At 40.8% G+C, this 24,600-nt stretch overlaps 1 protein-coding gene across 1 annotated transcript in view; it reads right to left on the bottom strand.

The window, feature by feature from the left end:
• Positions 1–24,600, bottom strand: part of PLCB1 (phospholipase C beta 1) — an 854,775-nt gene that overhangs the window by 105,280 nt on the left and 724,895 nt on the right. Inside the window, exons 26-27 of the mRNA XM_068987480.1 lie at positions 23,349–23,568; positions 16,890–17,070 (exon numbers count right to left, since the gene is read on the bottom strand). Of these exons, the coding sequence (XP_068843581.1) occupies positions 16,890–17,070; positions 23,349–23,568 (401 nt within the window). The remainder of the gene's footprint in view (positions 1–16,889; positions 17,071–23,348; positions 23,569–24,600) is intronic.

Genomic DNA, 24,600 nt, shown 5'->3' with positions numbered 1-24,600 from the left:
ACCCCACCATCTCGCTTCCACTCCAACCACTGGCATTTAGCGATTTCACTTTAAGATTACAAAAACTCTTTTGTTACTGAACTCATTGGCCAAGTCTCAGTAGTGAACTTTTTATTATTCTAGAGACCCACGAGTTTTTTTAGTTCACAGTACCCTTAAGATCTCAATAATTTTTTCATGGCATCCCTAAGCCAAAAGAAAGAAGGAACAGTTCCATTTATCAAAAGATTAGGTTCAAATAACTTAATAGAAGTACTTTGAACAGATTCCAATAGATGCTGCTCTGTTTCTTTTGAAAATGCAAGACATCTCACAATGCCCTTGTGAGTTCAACACAGTATCTCATCGTGCCACAGCACATGGTTTGGGAATCACGACTTTATCTTCTTGATAGTATGTCAGCTGCCAACCACTCTCATAAGAAACTCTCTTCTCTTCATTTACAAGATCTTCAACATTTCCCACATCAGTCTTCTCCGACTCTTTTAACTGCTTCAGTACATTTTTGTGTCAACGGCCTTTGAGCATCTCTAGCTGAGGACGGCTCCCCAGCATCTCAACATTTCTCATAGAAGACGAATCATTGTATTTTCCCATTAGGTAGCATCACTTAGTTTAAAAAGTGTACATCACATTTGACTGACCCCTTGAGTGATTTCCCCATCTAGTGAGTCATGGGAATTTGTTCATTTATCTTGTCATCATGTATCTCTGAGCTTTGTGTTCACAATACTCTGCAGATTCTCATTAATTCTGTCTGGACTTGGCAAACATTCTCTCCTTGCCTTCAGTCTCTTCTGAACTTTTCTACTGCATACCAAATTGCATTTTTCATATGTCCCAGAGTCTTAACTGGCTATCTATCCTCAAATATGTTATCTGTTGTTGTTGTTCAGTTGCTTAGTAGCACCTGACTCTTTGTGATCCCATGGACTGCAGCAGGTCAGCCTTCCCTGTCCTTTACCATCTCCCAGAGCTTGCTCAAACTCATATCCATTTTTGGATGGATGCTATTGAACCACCTCATCCTCTGTAATCCCCTTCTTCTCTTACTTCAATCTTTCCCAGCATCAGGGTCTTTTTAAGGACTCAGCTCTTCGCATCAGGTGGCCAGAGTATTGGAGCTTCAGCTTCAGCATCAGTCTTTCCAATGAATATTCAGGATTGATTTTTTTAAGATTTATAAGTTTCATCTCTTTGTAGTCGAAGGGACTCTTGAGAGTCCTCTCCAACACCACAGTTGAAAGCAACAATTTTTCGGTATTCAGCTTTATGGTCCAACTCTCACATTCACACATGACTACTGGAAAAACCCTAGTCCTTTGTCAGCAAAGTAATCTCTCTGCTTTTTAATACGTGGTCCAGGTTTGTCATAGTTTTTCTTCCAAGGAACAAACATTTTTTAATTTCATGGCAGCAGTCACATCTGCATTGATTTTGGAGCGCCTCCCCCCCCAAATTCTATCACTGTTTGCATTGTTTCCACATGTATTTGCCATGAAGTGATGGGACCGGATGCTGTGATCTGTTTTTTGAATGTTGGGTTTTAGCCAGCTGTTTCTCTCTCCTCTTTCACCTTCATAAGAGGCTCTTTAGTTCCTCTTTGCTTTCTGCCACAAGGGTGGTGTCGTCTGTATATCTGGAGTTATTGATATTTCTCCCAGCAATCTTGATTCCATTTTGTGTTTCATATAGCTCGGCATTTCACATGATGTACTCTGCATAGGAAGCATCACTACAAACAAAGCTAGTGGAGGTGATGGGATTCCAGCTGAGCTATTTCAAATCCTAAAAGGTGATGCTGTGAAAGTGCTGCACTCAATATGCCAGCAAATTTGGAAAACTCAGCAGTGGCCACAGGACTGGGAAAGGTCAGTTTTCATTCCAATCCCAAAAAGGCAATGCCAAAGAATGTTCAAACTACCACACAACTGCACTCATCTCACACATTAGTAAAGTAATGCTCAAAATTCTCCAGGCCAGGACTGAGGGACTGAACGGAACTGAACTGAACTGTTCCTGGGGTTCTCAAGGCAAGAATACTGAAGTGGATTGCCATTCCCTTCTCTAGTGGACCACATTTTGTCAGAACTCTCCACCATGACCATCCATCTTGGGTGGTCCTACATGGCATGGGTCATTGAGTTTCATTGAGTTAGACAAGGCTGTGGTGCATGTGATCAGATTGGTTAGTTTTCTGTGATTGTGGTTTTCAGTCTGTCTTTCACAAAGAAAGGTAATGCCAGAGTTTATTCAAACTACCACACAACTGCACTCATCTCACACACTAGAAAACTAATGCTCAAAATTCTCCAAGCCAGGCTTCAACAGTACATGAACTTTGAACTTCCAGATGTTCAAGCTGAATTTAGAAAAGGCAGAGAAACCAGAGATCAAATTGCCAACATCCATTGGATCATCGAAAAAGCAAGCAAGTTCCAGAAAAAAACATTTATTTTTGCTTTATTGACTATGCCAAAGATTTTGACTGTGTGGATCACAACAAACTTTGAAAAACTCTTAAAAAGATGGGAACATCAGAACACCTGACCTGCTTATTGAGAAATCTGTATGTAGGTCAGGAAGCAACAGTTAGAACTGGATATGGAACAACAGACTGGTTCCGAATAGGAAAAGGAGTATGTCAAGGCTGTATGTTGTCACCCTGCTTATTTAACTTATATGCAGAATACATCATGAGAAATGCTGGGCTGGATGAAGCACAAGCTGGAATCAAGATTGCTGGGAGAAATATCAATAACCTCAGATATGCTGATGACACCACCATTATGGCAGAATGTGAAGAAGAACTAAAGAGCCTTTTGATGAAAGTGAAAGAGGAGAGTGAAAAAGTTGGGTTAAAACTCAACATTCAGAAAACTAAGATCATGGCATCTGGTCCCATCACTTCATTGCAAATAGATGGGAAAACAGTGGAAACAATGACAGACTTTATTTTTGAGCTCCAAAATCATCTGCAGATGGTGACTGCAGCCATGAAATTAAAAGATGCTTGGTCCTTGGAAGGAAACTTAGGACAAATCTAGACAGCATAGTAAAAAGCAGAGACATTACTTTGCTAACAAAGTTCTGTCTAGTCAAAGCTATGGTTTTTCCAGTAGTCATGTATGGATGTAAGAGTTGGACTACAAAGAAAGCTAAGCACTGAAGAACTGATATTTTTGAACTGTGGTGTTGGAGAAGACTCTTGAGAGTTCCCTGGACTGCAAGGAGATCCAACCAGTCAATACTAGAGGAAATCAGTCCTGCATATTCATTGGATGGACTGATACTGAAGCTGAAACTCTAATACTTTGGCCACCTGATGCAAAGAACTGACTCATCTGAAAAGACCCTGATGCTGGGAAAGATTTTAGGCAGGAGGAAAAGGGGATGACAAAGAATGAAATGGTTGGATGGCATCACTGACTCTATGGACATGAGTTTGAGTAAGTTCTGGGAGTTGGTAATGGACAGGGAGGCCTGGCATGCTGCAGTCCATGGGGTCTCAAAGAGTTGGGCACGACTGAGTGACTGAACTGAACTGTACTGACCCTGACCTTGGAGATAGCTCTGGTGCATCATGTCCATGCCATGGTCTGTCTTATTGAAAATACTTTTAAAACTACATAATTTTGATATTTAACAAGCTAAGCTTTGTTCCTTTAGGAACAAATGCCTTATTGCGAAATCCAGGCATGTGTTTTTCTTTTTTTTTAATGTGGCTTTTGTATGCAACTAATGAAAATAGTATTTCCCTAGCATCCCAAAAATGTTTTAAAAAGGATAATATCTGTGTTTAATATGACAAATGTCCTTCTACTCTGCTCAGTTCCCCTGTGTCTCCCCAGCACTCCCATACTACAGACCCTTCCCTGTAACATTCTGCCTTTTCCAGCTATTTTAAAAAACTCTTACTATAATTCTCCCCTTATAGCATTTACTGCTTTCATTTAAACTTCTTCTACTTAAACTCCAGGAGGCAGAGTGATTAATATTATAAATTTGTTAATAATACTGGTTTTCCAGTAGTCATGTATGGATGTAAGAGTTGGACTATAAAGAAAGCTGAGCACTGAAGAAATGATACTTTTGAACTGTTGTCTTGGAGAAGACTCTTGAGAGTCCCTTGGACTGCAAGGAGAGCAAACCAGTCAATCCTAAAGGAAATACAACCTGAATAGTCATTGGAAGGACTGATGCTGAAGCTGAAACTCCAATACTTTGGTCACTTGATGCAAAGAGCCAACTCATAAGAAAAGGCCCTGATGCTGGGAAAGACTGAAGGTGGGAGGAGAAGGGGATAACAGAGGATGAGATGGTTGGATGGCATCACTGACTCAATGGCCATGAGTTTAAGCAAGTTCCAGGAGTTGGTGAAAGACAGAGAAGCCTGGCGTGCTGCAGTCCATGGGGTCACAAAGGTTTAGACATGACTGAGCGACTCAACAACCACAACATTGTCGGACTCACATTAAATTCGCAATGAGATTACATCTATGCATATATTTTCTGGTAAGGGGAAGCCTGTGTGCTTCTTTGGAAAGGAATAATACTAATATACAGGCTTCCCTGGTGGCTCAGCAGTAAAGAAGCCATCTGTAATGCAGGAGAGACAAGTTAGTTCCCTGGGTCAGGAAGACCCTCTGGAGAGGGAAGGGCAACCCACTCCAGTATTCTTGTAGGGAAATCCCATGAAGAGAGGAGCCTGGCGGGCTGCAGTCCATGGGGGTCACAAAAAATTGGACACAACTGAGTGACTAAACAACAGTAACAATAATACTAATATACAGAGAAAATTAGGAGGGAGAGAGGTAGATAGGCAGACAGACATAGAAAGAGCTGTGAGTGATTTCTGGCAATTGTCTATCCACTCCTTCCCTCCTCCCTTGTGAATGGTCAGTCCTTTCTCACGTGATCTACTGTCTGTAATTTTATAGTATATACTCATCTTGTCCAAGTCCAATATAGGTTCCCAGCACTTGCAACCGAGAGAATCTTGACAAAAATAAATAAATACATAAAAATTTCACCTCTTAAACCCTAAATAAGATGAAGGAATCTCTGAGTATTGGGCCTAGGATTTCTATTACATAAGGCATGAAAACTGAACCCAGAAGGATTTTTCACACAACAACTGAAGTGCTTTTTAACTAACCTAAGGGTACCCTCATTTCAATGTATTTTTAAGCAGACAGGCTCTACTCAAAGAGCCATAACATCATATATTAGTCACAAAACTCACCAAAGATAGAAAAGAACAAAAGATTAGTTTAGAATTCCTAGGGGAGAAAAATCAGGAGAGTACACAGTAAACTGAAATGCAGTAAATAACATTTAATTTTAACTTTTAATATGATTTTTTTCTGACCCAAAGGAATAGACACATTTAAATTATTTTTCTTATTTATTTACCACTCTTGACAACTCTCCTAGCTAAGTATTCCAAACCTTCTAAGGAATGAAAAAGAAAAGCCCTTAGGAATATAATGTCATGCTTATTCTCAGCTCCATGCTGAATTTCATTTGGTTTAGTCATTTGAGGGTGAAAGAATGGTTTCCAAGGAGAATAATAACTCCTTAACTCTAACTTGAAAGGGATTAAAAGAAAAAAGTATGTGGACAGAAATTGCTCTGTTTGGAAACTCTTCTAAGAAGGATAATTTGGGGAAGTGGGCAAAAAGCCAATTATAGAATGTTCATGATTGCATTCAGTTTTGTCCAGCTCTTTGTGGCCCATAGACTGCAGCCCACCAGGTTCCTCTGTCCATGGAATTTAATGCAAGAATACTTGAGCAGCTTTCCTACTCCAGGGGTTTTTTCCAACTTAGGGATCAAACCCACATCTCTCATATCTCTTGCATCACAGGTGTATTCTTTACCACTGAACCATCTGGGAAGCCCAATAGAATGTTCATCCTCAGGCAAACTCATTTCCCTTCTCCTTCCACTCACAGCTGGAAGAGAGAGCACCTACTCTTGTTTTTTTACACACTTTTTAATTTTATATTGGAGTATAGCTGACTAACAATGTTGTGATAGCTTCAGGCCATGGCAGACTGACCCAGCCATACATACACATGTATCTATTCTCCCCCAAATTCCCTTCCTGACCAGGCCACCACATAAGGCTGAGCAGTCCTCCCTGGAGAGCACTTTCTTTTGTGCTAGTCAAAGCATCCATTCTGCACTCTCACCATAATTTTTTTTTCTATGAAGAATTAATTTATGTTGCATCTAAACTAAATGACAATATATGTATTAAACACATTATTGATAATTTAAAAATAAGGGGAATGTTTATACTGGGATGTAAACTGGCTTTTCAAATTGAGAAATATTCATTTATTCATTCCACTCATATTTTCTGAGCACCTATGATGTGCTGGATACTGTGTGATGCTCCAACTAGGAGCTGGCAGACAAGTCCTGTCCAGGTGGAGCTCATTTCACCCAGCAGCTCTCTTCTCCAAAGGAGGAGAAAGTCGTGGACTAAATGAACAACCATCTTGATCATTTCTGAGGCAGTCTGTCATACCTATGAAATTACATTTTACATTTCCATAGCTAAGCAGAATTTGGAGCTGCTTATTTGAATCTAAAGATTTAAAGAATCCTTGAAATTTTCTTTTTTACTTGCTGGGTAAAGCAAAAAGTGAAAATAAAAATCTGACTGCAACTCCTAATCAATGTCAATAAGTTGGCCTAATGAATCTATAACATTTAAAATTATTTTTCACTTTTGAAATATACCAAAGTAAATGTCAGTTTCTTAGCTTTCTGGGAAATGTAAATGGGTCAATGTAGCATACTCCCTTGAATGATATTTCTGGTATCCTTTTATAAGGCTATCAACTGGAAATGTTTCAATGCATGAGACAGGGTGCTCAGGGCTGGTGCACTGGGATGACCCAGAGAGATGGGATGGGGAGTGAGGTGGGAGGGGGGTTCAGGGTAGGGAACACATGTACACACATGGCTGATTCATATCAATGTATGCAAAAACCACTACAATATTGTAAAGTAATTAGCCTCCAACTAAAATAAATAATTTAAAAAAAAAAGAAAAAGAAAGAAAAAAAATCAAGAAATTTGGTAAACGAAACTCTGAATGAAGTTGAGATGTTTTATCACCGTAGATGATGCTTATGTTTTCTATCTTAACTCTTGAGCCTTGTTTCCTCATCAGTAAAATATGGCATCTAAATGATCTCTAAGATTCCTTTCATAAATTATAAAATTATGTTATTCTATCATTATAAATATTTTTTTAGAATACAATGATAATTTTAAAATGTCCTAAAATAATAAAAGTAGATATTTATAGCCATAAAATATTTATTTTAATGATAAAGGGAATTTATTTTATGATAAAAAGTTTCATTAAAAATAATTCATATATAGTCACTTGGTTGTGTCTGACTCTGTGACCCCATGGACTGTAGCCTGCCAGGCTCCTCTGTCTGTGGAATTTTTCAAGCAAGAATACTGGAGCGGGTTGCCATTTTCTACTCCACGGCTTCTTCCTGATCCAGGAGTTGAACCCACTTCTCTGGCGTCTTCTGCATTATCAGGAGAATTCTCTAACACTGCACTGCCTGCGAAGCCCTTAATATTTCAGTAGTCCATTTGAAAGCTAGACCCAGAAGATCTGCCCATGAAGATAAACAGCACAGCATGTCAGCTCCTTTTTTCCTTAATGCAAAATACATCATTTCAAACATCTCTCACTTACCAGATGGAGTGCAATGAGTCTTGTAATTCCAGAGGGCACAAACTAAATTATCAGACTTGTGGATTCTATTTTGGAATTATCCTTTCAGCAAAATTTCTTCTGTTCTCTAAGCTCCTTTAAGTTGGTACAAGACAGGGCTATTATTTTCTTTGCCTTGGGGATGGGTTCTGTTTACTGACTCTTTTCCCTTCATCTTAACTAAATAGTTATCAATTAACACAAAAAATACACTAAGACATACTGTGCACACACACACACAACAACAACAACATTTGCTTATTGCTTTAAACTGAAATCCCTAATCATCATTTTAATAGATATGAGAGTTGAATTATCTCTGTAGTCTATAGAAGTCAGAGGGAAACTTAACCAGTATTCTTAGACAAACTTTTTCTTTTAGAAATAAGGATACAGATACTTGAAATGGTGAAATGATGTAGCTCAAGCTGCATAACTAAAAATGGAAGCCATGTCTTCTCATTGTAAATCTTGCACAAACTGTCCTTTGATAAAGAATGGTGACTATGTTCTAGGCACGGTGTTAAGTTTTCCGTGGATTATTTTATTGACTCTCACATCCAAACTATGAGGGCTATGTGTTGATTTTTGCAAAGAAAAATAGCCCTAATTCTCCACCATTCCCTGCATTCACTGTTTGTAATGACTTGCAGGTCCCGTGAAAGAGATACAGTCTATTTCCCTACCCCTTGTATCTGGGTGAAACTTCTGACTTGCTTGGAGGAAGACATTATAAGACCTGTCAAAAACTTGCCCCCTTCTGCTGCTCTCAATTAGAATCCTTTCCAACTTCCATGCAGACAAGCCCAGGTTAGCCTTGCTGGATAATGAGAGATGTATGTCAGTCACCTGCCTGGACCAGCTGACAGTCAGCCAAACTTCAGGAGCAGAGTCTCTAGGTAACTGGCAAGTGAATCACAGACACATGAATGAGCTCAGCCAAGAGTAGAAGATCCTTCTAGAAAAGTCAAGTTCAAATTGCTACACAAAGAAACATGGGCTAAATAAATAGTTGTTATTTTAAGTTTTGAGGTGTGTATTATGCAACATAGCTAAAGAATATGGATTGGCATACTACTAGAAGGTTTGTCTGTCTTCACAACTGTGTTCTTAACCATGGTGAGCCTCTGAGGGTAGGGACTACATTTAGGCTGGGGCCTCAGGAATCCCCCCACCAGTATAAGAGCTGTGGTAGGCCTTCAGTAACTATAGCTTATATGATTACATAAGCATATTTTACACTCTCTAATTTGCCCAACTTCCCAAAATAATCAATTAAAAGACATAGCATAGACTCTGTAGGTCAAACGAATAAGACAGTCCAGCAGGAAACTAGGCAATGGATATAAATTGTTTGTAGAAAAAAGAAATACAAATGGGCAATACACACATGGAAATATGTTCATTTTTTTCATAATTAAATCAATAGAAATGACAATAAATATAATGTCTATATATTTATCCATAGCTATCTATCTATCTGAGCTTCGCAGGTGGCACTAGAGTTAAAGAACCTGCTTGCCAATGTAGGAGACTTAGAGACTCAGGTTCAATCCCTGAGTTGGGAAGATCCCTTGGAGGAGGGCACGGCAACCCACTCCAGTGTTCTTAGCTCACACTCACTCACTCAATCTATCTGTCTAACCTAGAACAACGTCAGTTCAATGAGTTATGCAATGACGATCAGGAAGACTGACAAATAAGAACACATTTTGACAATTATTTCATTCTTTATTTCACTACTAAAGCCTTTTATTTATTTGTCATTTCTTTTTTGGTAGAGAAAGTAAAGTTTTCAGGAAAGCTAGATCATCTATTTCCCCAGAAAAATGACCTACATCAAAGTCAGAATATTGGAAGAAGACAGATCACACCACCACAACCACAGTAGATTAGTTACTTCCTGACGCTGAAGTTACTTCTGGTACACAGAGAACCAGAGACAGCAGAAAATTCAAGATTGGCTTCCAGAAAGGCTGCAGCAGCAAATAATGCTGATAGAAATCATCAGAAAAGAAGATGCTGAGTTCCCTCAGTCTGTAACAGGACATCAATATTCTTATCTTCACTGGACAGATGAGAAAACAGAAGCCCTCGGTGGGGGACTGGTGGCCAAAAAAGACGACATTTGACCCCACACCCTCACTCATCATCGCTTACATCTTGATGGGCCGTTCCCTTAGCAGCTGGTCAGTATCTACCCAGGGCTTTCACTGTGAAACGTAACCCTCATTCCCCAGAGATGACAGGGAACTGGGGCACTCAGTGAACACTCAGCAGGTGCTACTGTGGGTTTAAGGCCCAAGACTGCTTGCCGATGGGACGGACGGGAGGGTATATGAGAATAATCCCCACCAGGAGATCCACGTGAAGGAAGGAGAAATGCACGGCTTGGAACACGTGGGACACAGAGTATGAGAAAGAGGAGGAAAGGTGCGGAGGAAAGCGCACTAAGCCTCTGCAGAGGGTAAAGAGAAGGGTGCTGTGAGAGGGGATGCCCCTGAGAGGGAGAGAGAGGATGGAAGACGGAACAGTGGGTCTAACCCTGTGGCAACTGAGAAGCGACCCCGTGGATGTCACCGTAAAACCTCTTCTCCTTGAGCTGTGGGTATTGTGCCTTGAATGTGATGCTGGGGCTGATTCTGAGAGTAACCAAGAACCCTCAGAGGGACCCCCTAAGAATTTCTCTTACCAAACTCATATTTAAAATTAAGACCTTCTCCTAATGGTATCAGGGTCAGCCTATGGCAGCTGATGAAAAACAGGTAAGTTAGAGCAGATTCCCCAAGCATAAGAGTTCTTCCCTGAACACAGAGCCTTCACTGGGCTCCACAAAGCCCCAAGATAGTTATGAAAAATTTTCAGGGGGTGCAAACACTTGCATGGGGTCAGGGAACTGACATCTTTATTTTCACTTACGCCCAACTGAAAGTGCTTCTATTCATGAACACAGGCAGGGAATCACAGGGGGGATTCCCATAGGGTCTGTCCCTTTTATGACTGAGAGATAACCATTCCGCTTGATGGTCAAGGAGTGAGCAGTAGAGACATATTTTCTATCTCAGCCAAGAACATTATGCTTAGTCAAAAACACATTTTGAGCAAAGGCTCTAAAACCTGTTTCCGTAACTTTAATGTATAGCAAGTCATCTGAGCTTCTTATCAAAATGCAAATTGTGATTTAGCAGGCCTGGGGTGGGACCTGAGACTCTGCATGTCTAACAGGCTGGCTTCAGGTGATTTGGGGGTCTCACTGTGAGTAATTAGGCTACAGAGCTGTTTGCACATAGGATTTTAAGGCTAATGATTCCTATTTGGACAGTAGAATAAGTCCTTTGAAGCTGCAGAGTGTATCAAGCTTGGTGTGCCTCCTATGAAAACATGAACAGTCACCTCAGAATATTCTTTTGGTTTTTATCAATTTTTGTGGTTAGGCACTGTCCTCACACCTGTGTCTCTGTATGAGTTTGCTGATATCTCTGTGGTGTCATTTCTCACGTGGTGTCATGACTGGAGCACACGTTCCCTGCGTGTGTGCTGATTACGTCTTTCTCATCTGTATCTCCAGCGTCTATCAGAGGGTTTGGCAGATATTAAGTTGTAATGAATATTTGGCAGGGAGTTTATAGATGTGGTTTCTTTCTCAATCCTTGAACTGTGGGTTTACATTTGCATTTAATTCCCAAAGCAATTTTAGGAGATAAAATATCTTCTGCTTAATTTTCCTCATCACCCAAATACTCCTTTTTACCTGCGGCCTACTTGCTGTTTAATTACACTTCCATTAGTCTCATTTAGCCTAAAAGGACATTTTTAATTCAGAACCATAACCAAAGATAGAATTGACACTTTCAGGTGTCTTTCATTCCTGGTAGAACAATTTCTAGTTATTACAAGTGGGGTTAATAGAAAGTTCTAATCCACATGTCAGCTAAAGACATGTCATATAAATTGAGGATGCTCTGAAATGGCTTTAAAATAAACTCTGTGTTGCTCTAAATCCTAGATGTTTGGATCTTAGCCTTCTTAATAAGGGTCCACACAAGTGTGTTCAAAGGCACTGGGGCATTCTCTAACCCCAGATCCACAATCACAGTGGTGAATGAGGCAGCATTTCAAGTAGGTTCCATACATTTGGCCTGAAAGGTCAGATTGGCCTGGACACATGCATTTGCTTTTCTGAAAACCCTTTAAAGCTTTCACTATGGACTCACTCGTTCCTTCCCGGGGAGAAGGAGTCAGAAGCATGTGTTCTGGGATTGTCACCTGCACTGGGAGTTTCACCAGCTCCCCTGCTCCAGTGGCCCTTCCGGTGGCTTTTCCCACCTATAAGTTCAGCTTGGTCTTCTTCAGCTCCTGCCAACCTTCTCCTTCAGGGGAAAGTCTGTCCAGCAGCTTTTTATGCCCCATCTGGTGGTATCTGATGTGGTGTCAACACTCACGTAAAATTACCCCTGGGACTTTGAGCTTGTGTAGCTGTTTCTTGGGATTTCTGCACCTCATTTCTGAAACTCAAGTCTCCCTATCCCCAGGAGGCCCTTCTGGAATGTTTGGGTTTCTGTTTCTACTCACACCCCTAATTTTTATTTTAGGAATCTGCTATGAATCCTGGGATTCCCTCTTATTCCAGCATATCTCTTCTGAATAGCCATGTTTCTTTTCTTGGGAAAAGGATCCTGCTGTGGACTGGTGCTCTGAGGAAACTCCAAATGATTACGCCTGCATTGCTTAGTCTTTGTGGTTCAAAAACTAACTACTTTAGTTCATCACGGAAACTTGGGAAAGTCACTACATTTCTCTTAAGTTTTTAAACTGCAAAATGGGCTGACAATAGTACCAACTGGTAGTGTTCTGAAGATTAAATTGGATACTTTCCATAAATGATTTAGCACAGCGTGTGGTCCCATGGGGAGTGTTCAATACACAGTTGCTACTTTAATTTTTATGCTTGTTATTATTTCTGGAGTCCTAGATATGGGGGACTGAGAAGACCAATGGTAGTAGACTGTAGCTCCCAAAGCCATTCTCTCCTGTTAAAATTCACTTGTACTGTCTCAGGTCTGGCAAGGCAGTCTCTAGCTTATAGGAAACCTGGCCTCTACCCAACCGCAATTTCACTGCTTCATCTTATTTCAATAGTTCAAAGATAAGGCAGCCCCTCAACAGCATGTGGAGCTTTTAAAAATAAATCCTTGAGCCCAATGTTTAGGTTTAGAGCAGTGGGTCTCAAAAGTGGGGCCTGGGAACAGAAGCGTCAGAATTGCCAGCCCCACACTAGGCTTGCTGAATTGACAGTTCAGCATAGGGTCCAACAATCTGTGAGTTAACCACCCTCTAGGTGATTCTGATGCCTGCTCAGGTTGACACTAGCTGACCAAGTGGAATCTGATTTTTGACAAGCTCCTCTTGTGATTTTGACCTGCTCTTTCACATACTATCATTGCAAGCTACACTAGTAATAGAACAAGAGCATTACCTTGAATCATCTAAGACACAGTCATGACTAAACTATTCACTGTTTACCACCTACCTGCAGAGAAAGCTTCAGAATTCTCTTACATGGAGAGGCCTCCAGCAGTGAAATGAACAAAACATATAAACGCCTCTTAGAATCCATTTACCCTAGGTACACTAATATCTATTACGCTTACTCATTTGTTTTGTTTTTGGCATGAACTTATTTTCAAGGCTACTTTATTACTTGATTCATTTAATTTATCTGTCACCAAACATTTATCATGTCCCTATTATGTGTCAAGCCATCAACAACAATGAAATGCAAGCTGGTGCAGTAACTATGGAAAACTTTCTGGCGGTCGCTCAAAAAAGTAAAAGGAGACTTGCCATGTGATCTAGCAATACCACTCCTGGGCATATATCTGGACGAAGTCATAATTCAAAAAAATACATGCACCCGTGTGTTCATAGCAATGGCTACTGGCTAATGGGGCTTCTCAGATGGCATGGTGGTAAAGAATCTGCCTGCCAATGCAGGAGACACAAGAGACGTGGGTTCAATCCCTGAGTCAGGAAGACCCCATGGAGTAGGAAATCCAATATTCTTGCCTGGAAAATTCCATGGGCAGAGGAGTCTGATGGGCTATACTCCAGGGGGTGGCAAAGGGTTGGACATGACTGAGAACAGCACAGCAGCAGCACATTGGCTACTGACAACAGCCAAGACAGGGAAGCAACCTAAATGCCCGTCTGCAGATGAATGGATAAAGAAGATGTGGTACACGTATACGACGAAGTGTTACTCAGCCATGACGGAGTGAACTAACGCCATGTGCAGCAAAATGGATCGACTTAGAGATTATCATACTAAACGAAGTTAAGTCAGAGAGAGACAGATACCGTATGATTCCATGTGGTATCACTTATATATGGAATCTATAATACGACACAAATGCACCTATCTAGGAAACAGACTCACAGACACAGAGAACAGACCTGTGTTCGCCAAGAAGAGGTGGGAGAGGGACAGATTGTGAGTTTAGGATTAGTAGATTCGAAGTATTATGTAGAGGACGGATAAGCAACAAAGTACTACTGTATAGCACAGGAAACTATATTTCTCCAAAGACATACAGATGGCAAACAAACACATGAAAGGATGCTCAACATCACTCATTATCAGAGAAGTGCAAATCAAGACCACAATGAGGTACCAACGAATGGCTGTGATCCAAAAGTCTACAAGCAATAAATGCTGGAGAGGGTGTGGAGAAAAGGGAACCCTCTTACACTGTTGGTGGGAATGCAAACTAGTACAGCCACTAGGGAGAACAGTGTGGAGATTCCTTCAAAAACTGGAAATAGAACTGCCTTATGACCCAGCAATCCCATTGCTGGGCATACACACTGAGGAAACCAGAATTGAAAGAAACATGCGTACCCCAATATTCATTGCAGCACTGTTTATAATAGCCAGGACATGGAAGCAACCTAGATGTCCCTCAGCAGATGAATGGATAAGAAAGCTGTGGTACATATACACAATGGAGTATTACTCAGCCATTAAAAAGAATACATTTGAATCAGTTCTGAGGTGGATGAAACTGGAGCCTATTATACAGAGTGAAGTAAGCCAGAAAGAAAAACATCAATACAGTATACTAATGCATATATATGAAATTTAGAAAGATGGTAATGATAACCCTATATGCGAGACAGCAAAAGAGACACAGATGTATAGAACAGTCTTTTGGACTCTGTGGGAGAGGGAGAGGGTGGGATGATTTGGGAGAATGGCATTGAAACATGTATAATATCATATAAGAAACAAATTGCCAGTCGAGGTTTGATGCAGGATACAGGATGCTTGGGGCTGGTGCACTGGGATGACCCAGAGAGATGGTATGGGGAGGGAGGTAGGAGGGGAGTTCAGGATTGGGAACATGTGTACACCCGTGGCAGATTCATGTTGATGTATGGCAAAACCAATACAGTATTGTAAAGTAAAATAAAGTAAAATTTTAAAAAGATTCTCAAAAAATAATAAGCCCTTCAATATAGGTAATTATAATAAAAACAAATGTACTAAATTCCAAAAAAAAAAAATCCGGTGATAGGCTATAATGGAAAAGAATTTTTAAAACAGGTATGTATATATATACTTGATGTTTTTGAACTGTGGTGTTGGAGAAGACTCATGAGAGTCCCATGGACTGCAAGGAGATCCAACCATTCAATTCTAAAGGAAGAATATTCAGTCCTGAATATTCACTGGAAGGACTGATGCTGAAGTTCCAATACTTCTGCCACCTGATGTGCAGAACTGGCTCATTTGAAAAGACCCTGATGCTGGGAAAGATTGAAGGTAGCAGGAGAAGGAGATGTCAGGATGAGATGGTTGGATGGCATCACTGACTTGATGGACGTGAGTTTGAGCAAGCTCTGGGAGTTGGTGATGGACAGGGAAGCCTGGCATGCTGCAGTCCATGGGGTCGCAAAGAGTCAAACACGACTAGTCAACTGTACTGAACTGAACTGATATATAATGGAATCACTTTGCTGTACAGCAGAAATTAATACAACATCGTAAATCAACTATATTTCAATAAAGGGCTTCCCTGGTGGCTCAGATGGTAAAGATTCTGTTCACAATGCTGGAGACCCAGATTCCATCCCTGGGTTGAGAAGATCCCCTGAAGAAGGGAATGGCAACCCACTCCACTGTTCTTGTCCATTATTCCATGGACACAGGAGCCCAGCAGGCTAGAGTCCTCAGGGTTGCAAAGAGTCGGACATGACCGAGCAACTAACACTTTCACTTTCATTAAAAAAAAAGAAAAAAGTGGACTGTCACAATTACTGAGAAAATGTTTTGGAGGACAAAACTGATCATTTATGGAAATGATGGCATTTCCTTTCATAGGGAGCCTCAGAAACTGAGTGGACAACATTCCATACTGGCCACTTAAATATTGTCTTTTAGATTCTAAATCTAGGCAAGTGGATTGTATAAACTTTTCTGCTCTTTTAATACCACTGCAAAACTACACTACTGCATAAAAAGTGAACCTTTATTTGCAGTATGTTCTTAATTTTCTTAAATATAAGTGTTTTCCAATTCCTTGTAAGATTTTCAAAATATCCCCCCAAATGATTATAGCCAAAAAATGAATTAGTGAAAATAAAAATAAAGCATAGCCTCATTGGAGAACAGAGAGGAGTTCAGAAAAGATGTTAGAATAATGGAATTTACAAAATATTAGTATAGTAGATGCTATTTGCCTCATGTAATTTCCATTTCTAAGAAATGATGACTTTGTTGCTTTTTAAAATCCAGCTCCTAAGTTTTGATTATGCTTTCATGTCAAGCATGTGTTAAGTCACATGTCACAATATGGATCTGAGAAATGCATCTTACCTCTCTCCATAACCTGGTAACAAAATAAGATTACTCAATAAGGAAGCAAAATGGAAGTGCCAGCCAAACTTGCTGCTGCCTCCTGTTAACATTATCCAAGGGAATCAAACATGTATTCCTATGGCCAATCCACGTATGGCAAAAACCATCACAATATTGTAAAGTAATTATCCCTTCAATTAGATAAATTAATTTTAACAATATTCTTTATAGAAAAAAAGTTTTGGGTATAGACACATAAATCACATTTTTCAGGCTTACCAGTTTAATGTGTTCTCGCTTCTGGTATTTTTCACTATAATACTGCTCTTGTCGAAGATTAAGCAGCTGCTGCTGCTGTTTGTCCTTCAGATCTACTAACTTTTGGGTCATTTCGGCATCCAGGGCAGCAAGGTCTTGTTCAATTGTTGATGAGACATGGTCAGGGCTACTGGGTTCTGATCTGCAGAGACAAAGAGATCGGCTCGCAAAATGTGCAGTTCAGAGCAAGGTAGAGAGACGGCTGCTCAGCAAAGTCCTTCCTAGAGAGAGGAATGTGTTTGGAAATAATTAGTCAATAAACCACTTGAGACAGAGGCTGATACCCCAAGGACAAGCTTAGCAAGAGAGGGTCTCCAAACACGGAAAGTAGATGAAATCTGGGTTGTGCTACAAAGAGGTAGGGGCCGAAAAGGAAAGCCAGGTAGCTAGGTTTCCTCATGGTGGTGCCGAAGAGGATAAGCCTCTTGGGAAAAACAATGTCTAATAAGGACTTTTTGAGGCTTTTGTTTTTTTAACGTAGAATGCATAACGCAATTCCCAGCTACATCTCTTGTATGCATTTCCTGTACATTTCTCCCATACAGCATTGATAATGCTGTAGGTGAAGTTAAAAAGGTGCTGAATTTTGCTTCCAGATGATGCCAATTGACAACAGAGAGCATACGCAGACGGCACGGCAACACTCCCACCTGACATGTTCTGTTTCTTGACATCTTTTAATAGCAAAGATTTGTCATTAACATAGTTTTCTCTGGGAGCTGAACCGACTTCATTGATATCTCCACCCAAATGTCACTTTGGTTCCAAGAGAAAGGAGGATGAATTGAGTTCATTATAATATATTTGTCAAGAGCTCACTCTGTGCAAGGGGAGTTCCTTTGAGTTATTCATAGATAATTACACAGATATTTAGAAGTTTAGGACTAATGTTGAAACAAAACAAAGCAATTCTCACTAACTTATTATTGTGCTAAAGTATATAGTGTGGTTCCTTCAAATTTTGTGTTCTTACTTCTTTAGGTCAAATAGGAAGAGAAGCAGTGTTGGAAACAGTACTAGAAGCAGGTCTGTTCTTTTAATTTACATAGAAACCTCTGCAGGAAGAACCACCCAGAACATCAGATTCTGTCTCTGCGCTTTCACTTGTGACCAAGTGGAAGAGGTTTCTTGGATCAGCTGGTACTGATTCCTCTTGCTTTCTCTTTGAATTAGGTCAACACAGTGGTGCCATATGGAGAAGCAGTTGGTAGAAGCTAGTGTTAAGATCCTAATTTGTCAAATAAAGCATTCAGAATTCCCTCTAAGATCTAAACATCGGCATCGCATGGCAGCATTGAAGTGGCCCTCTATTCTGCACGAATATAAGGCTATTTATCAGCATCAGAGTGTTGGTGGGGCGACCTCTGTCTTGGCACGAACATGAGATACATTTGTCATCTTCTGTAGCAGGAAACTGGTGCAGCCAGAAGAGAAAGGTGATGCTTGAATGAGTGACAGCCACCACAGCAGAGGCACCAGGGTTACATTTCGTGACCACTCAGCAGGTAACAGGGATGCTCTGCTTGGCTTCTGGCTTTCACGATAAGCCAACTAGAAGGCACAACCACCTCCAGTTTGTATCTGAGGAAACAGGTTCAGTGAGGCAGTTTTTCTGAGGACACAGTATGAGGGAGCGGCAGTGCTGCTTGCCATAGGACAGCCATCTAGAAAGTGCGGTCTATGCTCTGGGAACAACACAGTGCCTGATGGAAACTGTCTTTGAATGATCTGCTCTTTGCATTAGGTGGAAGCTCAGTTGAAATGATGGGTATTTGAATAAGAAACTAATCTAATATAATATTGCACACATGAAACTTACAAACCATTGTTAGCGCAATAAAAAATACATCTGAAATGTAGTTATTGATTCATTTAGGAAGAACAAGCCCATTACATATTCAGTTCAGTTCAGTTCAGTCGCTCAGTCGTGTCTGACTCTTTGTGACCCCATGAATCGCAGCACGCCAGGCCTCCCTGTCCATCACCAACTCTTGGAGTTCACTCAGACTCATGTCCATCGAGTCAGTGATGCCATCCAGCCATCTCATCCTCTGTCATCCCCTTCTCCTCCTGCCCCCAATCCCTCCCTTCATCAGAGTTTTTCCAATGAGCCAACTCTTCGCATGAGGTGGCCAAAGTACTGGAGTTTCAGCTTTAGCATCATTCCTTCCAAAGAAATCCCAGGGCTGATCTCCTTCAGAATGGACTGGTTGGATCTCCCTGCAGTCCAAGGGACTCTCAAGAGTCTTCTCCAACACCAAAGTTCAAAAGCATCAATTCTTCGGTGCTCAGCCTTTTTCACAGTCCAACTCTCACATCCATACATGACCACTGGAAAAACCATAGCCTTGACTAAATGGACCTTTGTTGGCAAAGTATTGTCTCTGCTTTTCAATATGCTATCTAGGTTGGTCATAACTTTTCTTCCAAGGAGTAAGCGTCTTTTAATTTCATGGCTGCAGTCACCATCTGCAGTGATTTTGGAGCCCCCCCAAAATAAAATCTGACACTGTTTCCACTGTTTTCCCATCTATTTCCCATGAACTGATGGGACCAGATGCCATGATCTTCATTTTCTGAATGTTGAGCTTTAAGCCAACTTTTTCACCCTCCTCTTTCACTTTCATCAAGAGGCTTTTTAGTTCCTCTTTACCTTCTGCCATAATGGTGGTGTCATCTGCATATCTGAGGTTATTGATATTTCTCCCAGCAATCTTGATTCCAGTTTGTGCTTCTTCCAGCCCAGCATTTCTCATGATGTATTCTGCATATAAATTTAAAAGAGCAGGGTGACAATATACAGCCTTCATGTACTCCTTTTCCTATTTGGAACCAGTCTGTTGTTCCATGTCCACTTCTAACTGTTGCTTCCTGACCTGCATGTAGGTTTCTCAAGAGGCAGGTCAGGTGGTCTGGTATTCCCATCTCTTTCAGAATTTTCCACAGTTGATTGTGATCCACACAGTCAAAGGCTTTGGCATGGTCAATAAAGCAGAATGTTTTTCTGGAACTCTCTTGCTTTTTCCATGATCCAGCGGATGTTGGCAATTTGATCTCTGGTTCCTCTACCTTTTCTAAAACCAGCTTGAACATCTGGAAGTTCACAGTTCATGTACTGCTGAAGTCTGGCGTGGAGAATTTTGAACATTACTTTACTAGTGTGTGAGATGAGTGCAATTGTGCGGTAGTTTGAGCACCTTTTGGCACTGCCTTTCTTTGGGATTGGAATGAAACTGACCTTTTCCAGTCCTGTGGCCACTGCTGAGTTTTCCAAATTTGCTGGCATATTGAGTGCAGCATTTTCACAGCATCATCTTTCAGATTTTAAAATAGCTCAACTGGAATGCCATCACCTCCACTAGTTTTGTTTGTAGTGATGGTTTCTAAGCCCCACTTGACTTCACATTCCAGAATGTCTGGCTCTAGGTGAATGATCATACCATTGTGATTATCTTGGTCGTGAAGATCTTTTTTGTACAGTTCTTCTGTGTATTCTTGCCACCTCTTCTTAATATCTTCTGCTTCTGTGAAGTCCATACCATTTCTGTCCTTTATCGAGCCCATCTTTGCATGAAATGTTCCCTTGGTATCTCTAATTTTCTTGAAGAGATCTCTAGTCTTTCCCATTCTGTTGTTTTCCTCTATTTCTTTCCATTGATTGCTGAGGAAGGCTTTCTTATCTCTTTTTGCTATCCTTTGGAACTCTGCATTCAGATGCTTATATCTTTCCCTGAGCTTCCCTGATGGCTCAGATGGTAAAGAGTTGCCTGTACTGTGGGAGACCTGGGTTCAACCCCTGGGTTGCAGAGATGCCGTGGAGGAGGGCATGGCAACCCACTCCAGTGTTTTTGCCTGGAGAGTCCGCATGGGCAGAGAAGCCTGGTGGGGTCGCAAAGAGTCGGACAGACATGACTGAGTGACTCAGCACAGCACACACACAAATTAATATATTTTGTGAAAATAACTATACTTTCTAAACACAAAGAAAGTCAGTGGGATTTTATGGACATTATGTCCATTTATTACTCTGAGGTGTTCTCAGGATTTTCGCATGTATCATAGGGAGATGGACAAACATAATCAGATCTCAGTGGCTTTGCCTCTTGGAAAAAAAGTTTCTCCTGATGTATTTTCTGATGCTAGATGCTTAAGAATTTTTGTTTGTTTGTTGAAAGTATAGAAAAATAACCAAGGGATGATGTTTCTGCATCATCCTCAAAAACAAGGTTGAAGGCATTATTCCCTGTTGCCTAATGTTGCCTGCATATGGTCCAAGAGATGCATTGAATCTTTTTCTTTGTGATTTATTAGTGATACCAGGAAAATGTTTCTTCCTCTTAGAAAAGAAAGCAAGTTTCCTTTAACCAGATAAGGAGAATTATCTAACCCACATTTCCTTTTCTCAGAAGCTAAGAGCTAACTTCAGGGTTCAAGGACAGAAATTACATTAAAAGGTTAGTGCTGTCCAGTTGAAATATAATATGGGCCATGTATTTGATTTTTTTTGACATAGCTATCTTAAGAAGGAAAAAGAAATGGGTAAAATAAAGTTTAATAATGTATTTTGCATAGCTTGATCATTTCAGTATAGAATTAAAGTAAAATCAATATATGTTAATTTAAAACATGAGTTTTTTAGTGAAGTCTTTGAATTCTGGTGTGTATCTTGTACTTGAAAAACACTTTAATTACAGTGTGTCACTGTTTGTGGCTAATGACTCACGCACTAGGAAGCAGGTCTGGCAGCTGGTAGACAGGCTGTGTGCATGTGTATGTGTGTACTTTTTGGGTTTTTTTCCTACTTTTATAGGATTTGTTTTTTTATGTCTTCTATGATAAGTTACTTCAGTAGTCTATTGGAAGTTTGCATGATATGACTTATAAGTAAATAAATATAGGAATAAACAAATGACTAAATATATAGCACTAACATAGAAATTCAGGAGAAGTTTTAGGCCAAGCTTTGCCTGAACTGTTTGTAACTGTGGGTAAATGCTAAGCCTTTAGTTTTCAGATTCCTTCTTGAAGAATTGACAGCAGTTCACCTAGATGGCTTCTAAGGCTGCTCCAGGCCTAAAAAAATGATGATTTTGCAGATTTAAAATACCCATGTACTAGATCTTGATTGTTTTAAAGTTAAGCACATGTTAAAACATATGTCACAAGATGCATCTGGAAAAGGCCTCTTACCTCGCTCTAACTTGGCATCGGGATTGGAATACGGAGCAAGGAAGTAAAAGGAAGGAATGGTATAGTCTTCCTGACTCAGTTTTTATGCTCTCATATTTTCCCACATTACCATCTTAGGCACGCTGGGGTGATAACTGAATAGGTCATGTTCATTGCTATGCCTCCATTGGTTGAATGAATATGTGAGAGATGTTTCTCCCCAGAACTATCTGAGTACCTGGAACTGTGGGGCTTAGGCCCTGAAAAGGCATTATCTGGACAGAGGTTTGTGGGTTTCAGAGAGGGCAGCAAAGGGTAGTAGAGATTCTCTTTTCAATAAGACCAGTTGCCTCTTCAGTGAGGTTCTAGACCACAGCAAAATGTCATTTCCCCCAGGTTGCAAGTTGCATGCTCACTTGCTTCAGTCATGTTCAAATCTTAGCAACCCCATGGACCATATGTAACCCATCAGGTTCCTCTGTCCATGGGATTTTCCCAGCAAGAATACTGAAATGGGTTGTCATGCTCTCCTCCAGGGGGTCTTGCCGACCCAGGGATCGAACTTGTGTCTCCTGCATTGCATATCAGCTGCAATATGGCTAGTCAACCAGCTGGTCTTGGGCCTACAGGCTAGAACTCAAGGGTAGTACTTCCTGTGTATCTAGTCTCAAAATCTGGTCAAATAAAGAAATTCACAAGCAAAAGTAAACTGAGGGGACACCAGAGCTGTAGAGAGAGGAGCGGGTTGGGTGGCTTTCCTTCTTGCAGTGGTATAGATCCAAAACATGGTACAAAACACTGAAAATCATCAACTATATTTCAATTTAAAAAGTCAAGTAAAGATCACAATATGACAATTTGCAAAGGAAGAAATATGAATTGACAATAAATATGCCAAAAATTCAACTTAACAAGTGCAGATTAAGATACTAAAAGCATCAATTTTTCCTCGATTGGTTTGCACTTTCATATCTTGCTGATAGCTACAAACTGAAACAGAAAAGTCTTTAAATTGATCTAGGGATCTCATTTCTAGAATTTTAAGAAAATAATTAAGAATATGTGAAAGATTTATCCATACATATTTATCACTACATTTCTTGCAATAGCAAATAATAAAACACCCCTTATGTTCAACAATAGAAAATCATTTAAATTGTAGTTTGTCCATTCAAAAAACATTGAAAATCCACGCAAATGACTTTCTTCCTTTATACTATAAAACACAGAAAAAATACCCATTCAACTTACTTTTTCTTATTGTCCTTTTTGGCTGTCTTTTCCAGAGCTGCTCTCCTTCTCAAGTAGTCGTTCTGGATTTCATTGTATTTTGTAGTGTGCTCTTTGATGAGGTCGGTGGTTTTCTTGTGGTGTCTCTTAACCAGGTCTTTCATTTCCTTGTAGTGCTTCTTTTGAAGTTTCACAAACGACTTCTGCTGCTTCAGCTCTTCAATCGTCTGCGCTTCTACTTCTGCAACAAATGGGTATGAGAGCTGAGAGGGTGGGAGGGCTGGGTGGGCAGAGTCTCGGCTGCTGAGCAGTTATCTGTCTGACCCTGGCCCACCGGCTGGAGGGCAGGGCTTGCAGGTTGGACGGTGCTCCCGGGTGCTGGCTATTGCTTGCTAACTTTGTGACTATGTTATCAAATTTCTCAGACTCAGTTTCTCTACTGGTAAGTTTTTTAAAGGTTAGAGTTCCCCAGAAACAGCCCAAGGCTCTGTGTGATCTACCGCAGGGCCCTCAGGAGGGGAGTGAGGGCAGCAGGTACGGAAGCAGCAGCAGCTGAAGCGGTCTCGGCCGGGGTCTGCTTCTGCCTGACCCCAGGGGGCGCTCTGCAGCTGTGAACTGTACTACAGGGTCAGTTTCACCTTGAAGCAACATACTTGGCAATGTCAGTGGCAGAGGCATAAGCTCCCTGGAGAGGGGGCTTCCTTTCAGCTGGGGGCAATTTTCTTTCTTTTAATGAACGACCTCCTACACAATCTTCATTTCTCCCTGTGGTTTGCTGCTGCTGCTGCTAAGTTGCTTCAGTCTTGTCTAACTCTGTGCGACCCCAGAGGCGGCAGCCCATCAGGCTACCTCGTCCCTGGGATTCTCCAGATAAGAACACTGGAGTGGGTTGCCATTTCCTTCTCCAATGAATGAAACTGAAAAGTGAAAGTGATGCCACTCAGTTGTGTCCGACTCCTAGCGACGCCATGGACTGCAGCCTTCCAGGCTCCACCATCCATGGGATTTGCCAGGCAAGAGTACTGGAGTGGGGTGCCATTGCCTTCTCTGTGTGGTTTGCTAATGTTTGCAAATAGCACTACACCTGCTTTGATACAAATCTTTGATGCCTAGAACATCAAATGCATCAGGGCATTGTCAGAGACACAACTGTGTAACAAGTAGCTCAAAGAGACATAATGAGACATGCTGCATGATCCAGTACCTGACACAGCAGCTAGATATTTCTCAGATGAGAAATCCCTCTTCCCAACCAGTGTGCCTTCCATGAAGA

This window comes from Capricornis sumatraensis, chromosome 15 (genome assembly GCF_032405125.1).
Source record: "Capricornis sumatraensis isolate serow.1 chromosome 15, serow.2, whole genome shotgun sequence".
Taxonomy (NCBI): Eukaryota; Metazoa; Chordata; class Mammalia; order Artiodactyla; family Bovidae; genus Capricornis; species Capricornis sumatraensis.
Note: the sequence above shows the minus strand (reverse complement) of the source record. Positions and strands in the feature narration are given on the sequence as shown.